Consider the following 9,408-nt stretch of genomic DNA (forward strand, 5'->3'; position numbering starts at 1 on the left):
AACATTGCACTGACTGCAAAACCACGTTCGTGATGAACAGTAACCTGTTGATGCTACGTACTGATGTGCTTGATGCTAGTACTGTAGAGCAATGAGTCGCATGTCAACACAAGCACCGAAGTCAACATTACCTTCCTTCAATTGGGCCAACTGGCCGTGAATCTAGGAAGTACAGTACATACTGACGAAATTAAAATGAGCTCTAACATGGAAATTAAGCGTTTCCGGACACATGTCCACATAACATCTTTTCTTTATTTGTGTGTGAAGAATGTTTCCTGAAAGTTTGGCCGTACCTTTTTGTAACACCCTGTATAGAATGTTGAAGAAGGGTATCGATCTATGACACCAATCTCCGCCACTAGCAGAAAGCGCCATCAAATGACAACCCAGCGTCGGCCAACTCAGGTACAACTCCCCTATCGAGTAAAACGCTCGCAAAAGAATACGGATTTGTAGCACAGATAACAACAGGCTGATACGTTTTCACTGCAGGCATCCTGGACACGTCGTCCGCCACTCCAGATAGACGAGACGAGTGTTTGACGACTATTATTCTGCTAGACGTCAACCATCACAACAGTCCTATCCATGCCAGTCGACTGCAGACGATTATAGTCACCATGTGGGAGAAAGTCCACTGCCGTACCCTGGATGATTTCGCTCCCAATAAGGTCACAGTCATTTCCCGACACTGTACTGTGGTAGAAGTCACTCGCCGACTTCAAGAAAACTGAGAGAGGCTACAACGTATGAAGGTGATATTGACCTGTGTGAAAATCCCCCATGGGCGAGAGTCACCAACATCTCACTAAATCGGCCTGATGTCATCGTCGACGCGCAACCTAGCTGATTCCGGGGCTTATTTTTGCATAATATTGAACGCTTATTGTCGCCAGATAAACCAGACTACATTCCGTGACAGAAGGTGAACAGCCACGACTCATCCCTAAACATTTGTGCGTAGTGACAGGCGAAAAAGCCGGATAGGGTAACTTAGTGTCATCAACAAAGAATTGTCCTCCGCTACCACAACAGACAATACAAGGAAGGAAGCTAGAGTCGAACTGCCAATAGGAACTGGCCTGACAGAGGAGCAACGTCGGCGGATGACAGCTGCACTGCGTCAATTATCAGATGCTTTCAGATCAGGAGTGGCGAAACGACAGACCAAGCAGCCCTTGGTAGAATACCATGTCAACACAGGGCCGCACGGGGCAGCCGCGCTGTCTGAGGCTCCTTGCCACGGTTCGCGCTGCTACCCCCATCGGATGTTCGAGTCCTCCTTCGGACATGCTTGTGATGGTCCACACAATTGCAAGGCACTGTTTCTCGGTATTATAGCAAACCCACCCACTTGACTTGGTGCTGCAGTCGGCTCCAATGAGAATTTCTGAAACAACGGATTGATGCTTGCGCAGCAGGAGTAACGTGCGATGTGTTACGCCGAACGCAGGGCGGTGTGCTGGTTGCCACCGCTGGCTGACGTGCTGCGGGTAGCCAGTGTAAAGCCGACCACCACATTGTTGTTGAAATATCTTACGTTTGCAAAGTTTTCTGATTCAGAAGTACTCGAAGTGTCTCTAAAGACCAGTATTCTGGGGTATTCGATGTTTGTTGTGGTTGTACGGTAGTTTTTGTAAAAAACGTCATTTGAATTCTAAGTGTTGTACTTCACTCACGACACTGCCTTCGGATTTGAATTTCATTGTGCGTTTCAACGTGACTACAGGGCCGCTTGCCTTATAAGAAAATCACGCTTTGCGGTGCTATTGAGTAAAGCGGTATTGCAACAACTCAGATGCTTATAATAATGTTATCTGTCAGGTTTTTTCGGCGCAGTTGATTAATAGTGTGTTGTCGGGTGAGCTGCCGTGTTATTGTTTCAGATTTACGCATTCATTTTTCCACAGGCGATCCAGGTGCTGCTTTGGAGTTATCTGTACTCGTTGCCTGGAGGCCATCCAGGCAGAAAGGACGCAAATAGCTCAACTCTCAGCATTTGAGTCGGGTGTCGAAATATGAATGCATAAAATGAAAAAGACAAGTTGGCAGAACACTCGGAAGCACACGATTAATTAGAATAATTCTAAACCAACGCTTTCTTTAAACTCTTCTTAAGTGCAGTGAGTCACGCATTTACCATGTAATTAGGAGTTATCGTTACACGTGTTAAGCGGCGAAAAGTAATAAAAGTAAAGAATACCGGTAACATTTTTGTTTCTATTTAAGCTCAAGACTGAATCAGAGGAGTTTAACTATCATTGTGGCTAGTAGCGTTGTATCATGATGTGTCATAGAACTGCTGCATCTACTGTTTCAGTGTGAATACTGACTATAAAATAATTGTAAGACTCATGTGCCACTTCCGACTAATAGCAGGCTCTCATTCTATTCCTTAATATTACAGCATTTTTATCTGAGGCAATCATATAGGCAACTATTAAGGAAATCTTCATTTTCCAGACAATAAAATAGAATATACGTGTAAGCCAGGAATCTCAATATTAAGAACTGTGTGTATTACAGTCGTTGGCCTGATGAGAAGCGGAGGCGTTTGACTTGTAGTGCTGTCAGCAGCCCAAGCATGGGACAGTAAGTCCGTAGTGTGGCTACTGCCAGTCTCTGACCAGTGGTGCAACATTTTGTGCCATCCCGCGTCGTTGGTGTGAGACCAGCAGTAGCCACACTAGGGAATCACTGTCCCACGTGTAGGCTGCTGTTAACACTACAACACAAACGCCTGCATTTGGAGTCGTGCGATGACCGGGTAGCATGGACTGCTGATGAGTAACGTCGCACTGTGTTCAGTGATGAATCGCACTTCTGCACAGCCCCAGAGTGTTTACGGCGTAAAGTCAAGCGCCGGCACGCCAGTCGGGAACGATAGAGAAGAGACGGCTGTGAGAAGACTTCAGCCAATCGCACGCTGACCGACCACTCTCCAGGACGACAACGCAACAGCAGCGGCCCCTTCGTGAAGAGGACATGAGCGCCGCGACCCACTGGCGACGCCCCAGTTGAAAAGCAGCTTCAGGTTAGGCACTTGTATAGAAGCATCAACCCTAGATACTACGCTTGCGCTGTCTACGTAGCACAAACTTGTGACTGCTTATTTCATATGTCGCACTTTGCTTGCGACACATCTGTGCAGTTGCAAAAATTAAGTATTGTATCTATTATTATTGTAATAAAACTCACTAATACGATTTGTTTTATGTGTTTGTCTACGAACCGAGTAGGCAGGTTTCCTAGACGCCACATATTTGACGACGAGCATGGAAACGTAATACAGAGGAGCGTCGTCGGCGTCCACGGCAATGAGTCATTCTTCCAGTGTTTTGGAGAGGTACAGCAGCGTAGTTCCTGGCGCTGGTGTGGTGAAGCATTGGGCATGCCTTGATACTTCAAGTTAGGGGTGGCAGGAATTCAGAGAATTCTGACGGTGCAACGGTACATCACAGAACTCCTCCGTCCTCATGCTGCTATCTTTCATGAGACTGTATCATGCTGCTGTTTTCCAGTACAACTAGTCTAGTACACACATGTGCTGTGGCCTTCTCCACCAGACATCACGGCGCCTAAAGTATCAGTAACCAAACTGACAGCCTGCAGCCGTGGGTTGCCCGCCTCGCAGGCACACCGAAGAACTACACAACCGACAGGCAATATTGATGAACGGCCACAACAACAACCACAACAACAACAGCAAAGACACCAGCGGCCACCAGGGGCCACTACCGGCCCACGTAAACATAAGGAAGAGGTCGCTGAAGATCCTGGAACTATTTTCACACGTCAAACCACGTGATGGAAAATAGTTCCGAGGTACTCATCCGCCAAAGCGCTATAAAGGCCGGCGCCCGGCCGCACACCGGCAATTCTTCGATCGCCAGCAGACCTGGATAGCTGCCGCCCCGGCAGCCCGGCTTGTATCCTCTCGCTGATCTCTGGATTTGGCTTGGTATATCGGAGAAGTCTCTGGCGGAGACTAGCAGGAAATTATTTCAGTTGTTTTGTATATTATTCTTGTATGTAGTTGTGATTCGAAGACGGATCACAGTTTTGTGTCGGTGTTATACTTGGAGAATTTGTTTTGGTTAATTGACCAGTCCAATAAATTGTTTTTGGACTTGATCGTTAGTTTCTTCTGCTTACGCAGACTTAGAACACATAGATCGTGTCTCTATGAAGAGGCTGCATGATGATGAGATCCTCTCATGACCAGCAAGATGCCAAAATTTGTCCCCGATAGAAAATGTGTGGTATCAGCTCGGACGTCAACTCCGTTCTGGTCTCAGCATTCCAGGGCCAGTTAGAACAGTTGTAAGCCTGCTTGCCTCAGAAGAGGAAGTAATGGTTTCGTGATAGTCTTCCGAACTGGATCAAGTCGTGCATCGGGACTAGAGAGGGTGCTGTGTCATACTGATAACGGGTCTCGTACTGCCGGGTTGACACCTCCCCTTCTGACAGCTGCAGCTCATCGCATCAACAGCACTGAAAGGACCCCAGATCCGTTACCCAAAACCCAGTCAACTAAAACCTGGACCTCGAATCACATCTCAGGGTACGGGTGTGTATCATACACGGCATGCACACACAGCAAGAATACTTTCGATTGTTCCTCTGTTTTAAAATTTTGTGACTAAAGCTTTATCGCTTGATATTATTTTATACGGGACATGCCAGTTTGAATGTTTTACTTCTGATGAAGGCACACTTAGTAGTTGCCGAAACCTAGGCCAAAAGACTACATTTTTGCGACCGAGGGCTGTTATTATTTTAGTTTTACATCTACGTGTGCTTTTTAGGGAAAACACACTTGGCCCCAGGGGTCAGTCTGAAAGCCAGCAACAGTTGGTGATGGGGAACTCATCACCGTGTGGCTTGTATTGATTGTTACACACACCGCACCCTACGATATCATCAGCTAAACTTACGTCCTGATGACTGCTGCGGCAACGTCGAAACACACCGAGACGAAAAATCTTTAGTCCCTTTCAAGGCGCCACATGACAAACTCGAGATCAACGATTTTGCAGTGTTGTTATCCCTTCCATGCATTATTGTTATCGGAGAAAATTCAAAGCAAAACTGCTGCATGGCATTCAGGGATTACGAACGCCAGTGGCAGGAGATTACTATATGTCTTGGAGCAACAACAATTGACTGTTGTTGGCCTCCATGAGCCAACATTCTGCGCATCTCGAAGACAACCAAAAGTGCTCCATGTGTGCATGGTCAAAGAAAGGGCTTCTGCACATCATCACAGCGGAAGTAACGAACGTTTTCAGATCTGACCATTTATCGGTAAGATTTCGTATTGACGCCGAAGCCGTCTTCATTGCAAGGACGATCACTAACACAAAGAACACCAAATGTGAACTATTTCAAGAACGTCTCTCTGCGGACCTCGCTAATTTTCCTAACTTAACAGCCCTGCGCACCAAAACTCATAAGGCACATATACTCGAACGAACACTTCAGATTGTGATAAATCAGCTTGGCGACTGGGTGGCTAACTTTCAACCCAAACAAGACACAGCCATGGCGTACGCCGTGAGATATCCTAGGCGAAGAGCTCCGGCAGCCGTTACGTTCTTACGTGCCGAACAACGACTCCGGAAAACAGACAGCTTGGTAATGCGCCGCAGTAACAGACGAAAAACTGCAAAAAGTGAGGAAACGGTGGTGTTTGTTTTAGCTGCAGTACACCACGATCCTCATGTCAGCTTACGAGCTGTTGCTGCAGTCGCTGGTGTCAGTCTCGCATCTGTGTGGCGTATAGCACACGGCCACAGGTTTCACCCGTACCGCCTGTCACTGACCCAGGAGCTGCATGGGAACGATTTCCGTGCGAGTGCTACATTCTGTGAATGGGTCATGCGTAATTTCACGCTGGGGTCTCTGATGAGTCCACGTTCACAAATTATGGTGCAGTAACTCGCCATAACGTGCACTATTGGGCCGCAGACACTCCTCGGTGGGTACGACCTGTCGACCGTCAGCGTAGATGGTCTATTAATGTATGGTGTGGAATCCTTGAGGATGAAATCATCGGTCCACACTACTTTCCAGATACACTGACACGTGAGTTACATCGCGCGCTTATAGTAGACAGTTTGGGTGGTCTCCTTGAACATGTGTGTCTACACACGAGACTCCATATGTGGATGCATCACAATGGTCACTCAGCCCATTCTGCGCGTGCTGTTGTGGAAGAACTAAACAACAGGTTTGCAGGAAGGTGGTTGGGGCGCCAATGTTCCTCATTCATGGCCCTCAAGGTCGCCCGATTTAACACCATTGGATCTCTTAATGTGGGGATATCTAAAGGACCGTGTGCATGTCACTGAGATCACATCCCCAGATGAAAACGGCGCATCGAGGGCGCATGTTGCTCCGTGACACCGGCGATGTTACACCTCGTCCGCAGACCTTTTAGATGGTGCATTGCACTGTGCATTCAGAAACATGGACACACATTTGAACATCTCATTTACATCAACTTCCCACCGCCAGAACATCCATCACCCACCACACAGCCATATATTATGTACAGCGTGTGGTATCTGTCCCTGAAACTTTGAAGGGTTGTAGCTCCCAAACTAAAAGTGATAGGAATGTAATTTAAACTGATGTATATACAGCTGGTGTTACTGATTCCAGTGCATGATAGAAACAACTATTGTTCCATTTTAAAAATTGTATCTTTTTGCTGTAACTCTTTGGATAATAACAATAAACTATGTTCATAGCCCCACAGACAGTGTAACGTTTCTTATGGTGACCTACCGCAGTAAATATTACCGTCGCCTATTACTTCGTAACTTACAGAGGCAAACACATTTAGTGAAACACCCTGTTTGTCCATTTTTAATACTGGTGGAAATTTTAAATCAAACAGTGGACATTTTTATATTAATTTCGAGTCTAAGATATATGTGAATTCTGGAGTCAATTTTTCGAAGGAAAAAATGCGTCTTATAGTCTGTAAAATACGATAATAGGTTCCTCACCATAGATCTTACACAGAATTTTATGAGCCTCAGCCGCAGATTTCTTCATGTTAAAGCAGAAAATTAAAACTCTGCACAAAAGATGAGAATTGGGCTCGTAAGTTGACACATTCAATCTAGAATAACTTTACGACGCAATCACAAGTCGATTAATATTCTGATGGATTTAATTTACAAATGTGTAAGCTTATTGTATGGAAATTACTACGTATCTTCTGCACCACCAATTGCCGATGCTGCCATCTATTGCAAAACGGTGGAAGAAAAGTTCAAGAGCTAATATTTTAACGATATGACGTCTTGTATGTATTTCAGACACGTGAATATAGCTACATAGCTAGAGCTGTGCAACGATAGAAATGACGAGCTAAAAGGATAGTCTATGAGTAATCCAAGCTACGGCAGACATCGTGGCAGGTTATTGCCATGCCAACAACTTTATTACTATTTGTGACTTCATTTAGAGAGGTGCCTGGTAATGGGGAGCCACCAGAGAAACGTAATGTTTACCTTTTATGAACAGCAGTTATATTTCTAACTGAACATTAGTACTAATATTAGTGAGCTTTCATATCACTTACATCAAGTAGCAGTCTGAGTACAAACTGAAGACACAGCAGTGCTTGTGGTGGTGGAAGTGACATTTCTCGGAAGAACGCCTTACCTGTCGAACAGGATGACCAAGGATCTGTGTCCCGTCCAGCAGTACACTGCAGCAAGCGGTGATATATGTAGAACTTCTTGATATACTTCTCTTTAGTTAGTGTAGCTACTAATTTCTGTGTGGAAAATATGCACTCCTGGGAGTATCTGAACGCTGCACTGCCACTAATTTAAAAAACGCGCTATGGAATGGGCGGTGCCGCATTGGGGAACATCCTATAGATGCTTCTTGTGATGTAGTGAGGCAGAGGGAGTGAGCACTCACCTCATATTACAAAGAGGCAGATCTTTCCGATAATCAGTAACGACGCCTTTTCTTTCGACTAGGCTCCAACTTCAGCCAGCTGGTGAACGACAATTGGAGAGAGTTTTGGACGGTGCTGAAGCCCACCTTCCAGGAGAGGTTCGGACTGCTCTTCCTGGAATTCGCCGTCAAGGTCTTCCAGAAAGTCCCACTGGACGACGTCTGCCCGCGGTAAGAGGAGCCGACTGGCAGCGCCAAGTGTAACAGGTCCTCTGTGGCTCCTGCACTGTACGTATCTTCAATAAAGCTAATTTCCGAGCTGTTTGTCTTTACTGTTTTGAGATCGCGTGAAACCCACCAGAAGGCGTACATTCTGTAACTAACATTTTTATAATAAATGAAAAGCAAACTGGTGCTTTTCATTTATTATAATGTTGTTCTACCAAGAAGCGTCGGAAGATTCCGTTAACATAACATTTTTATGTTTAATATCGACGGATGCTTATTGGAAGCGTGTAGTCAGTGAAGCTGTGATGTAAACTAGACGTCCAAACACCTGTAGTGAAGCTGTGATGTAAATTAGACGTTCAAAACATATTTACATGTACTTACGAGACAACTAGTTTATTTAACCTGATATGTATTTTTCGATGATGACTTGTACTTCACACAAGTCGGATGATATTGCATGTCTGTTGCTCCAGTAAAAGAAAAAAGAAAGATCATTAATATTTTTATGTTCCATATCGTCAAATGCTTATTGGAAACGTGGGTTGAATATATAAAGGTATCACACTCTTTCATCGATCGCAGGTTTCCTATGGTGATTTTCAGCCATAGTTAGAAGACTGCGCGGATTAAGAATTTGAATCGTACATCTGGGATTTAGAAGCATATTCCACTAGGGGAAAGATAGATACCGCCTACAGGAAAATAAAAGAGACCTTTGGAGAAAAGAGAAGCAGCTCAATGACTATCAAGAGCTCAGATGGAAAACCGGTACCGAACAAAGAAGGGAAGTCTGAAATATGGAAGGAGTATATAGAGGATTTATGCAAGGGAGAAGAAATTGAAGGCAGTATTAAAGAAATAGAAGAGGATGTAAATGAAGATGAGATGGGAAAAATTTGATACTGCGTGAAAAATTTGACAGGGCAGTGAAAGACCAAAGTCGAAACACAGCCCTGGAAGCAGATGACCTCCGTCAGAACTACTGACCGTCTTTGGAGAACCACCCATGACAAATCTCTTTCATCTGGCCTGAAAGATGTATGAGACTGGTGAAATACCCGCAGACTTCAAAAAGAAAGTAATAATTACAGTTTTAAAGAAATCAGGTGCCGGACTGTGTGAATATACCGAACTACCAATTTAAAAAGTCATAGTTGCAAAACGCTGACACGAATGTTTTGCAGAGGAACGGGAAAAAACTTGTAGAAGCTGACCTCGGGGAAGATCAGTTTGGATTCGAGCGAAATGTAC

The 9,408-nt window shown here is 45.0% G+C and overlaps 1 protein-coding gene across 1 annotated transcript in view; it reads left to right on the top strand.

Moving 5' to 3' along the window:
* Positions 1–8,248, top strand: part of LOC124712516 — an 85,380-nt gene extending 77,132 nt beyond the window's left edge. Inside the window, exon 6 of the mRNA XM_047242826.1 lies at positions 8,010–8,248. Coding sequence (XP_047098782.1) covers positions 8,010–8,161 — 152 coding nt within the window. The 3' untranslated portion in view covers positions 8,162–8,248. The remainder of the gene's footprint in view (positions 1–8,009) is intronic.
* Positions 8,249–9,408: the final 1,160 nt, after the last annotated feature.

Source organism: Schistocerca piceifrons, chromosome 8 (assembly GCF_021461385.2).
Source record: "Schistocerca piceifrons isolate TAMUIC-IGC-003096 chromosome 8, iqSchPice1.1, whole genome shotgun sequence".
Classification (NCBI taxonomy): domain Eukaryota; kingdom Metazoa; phylum Arthropoda; class Insecta; order Orthoptera; family Acrididae; genus Schistocerca; species Schistocerca piceifrons.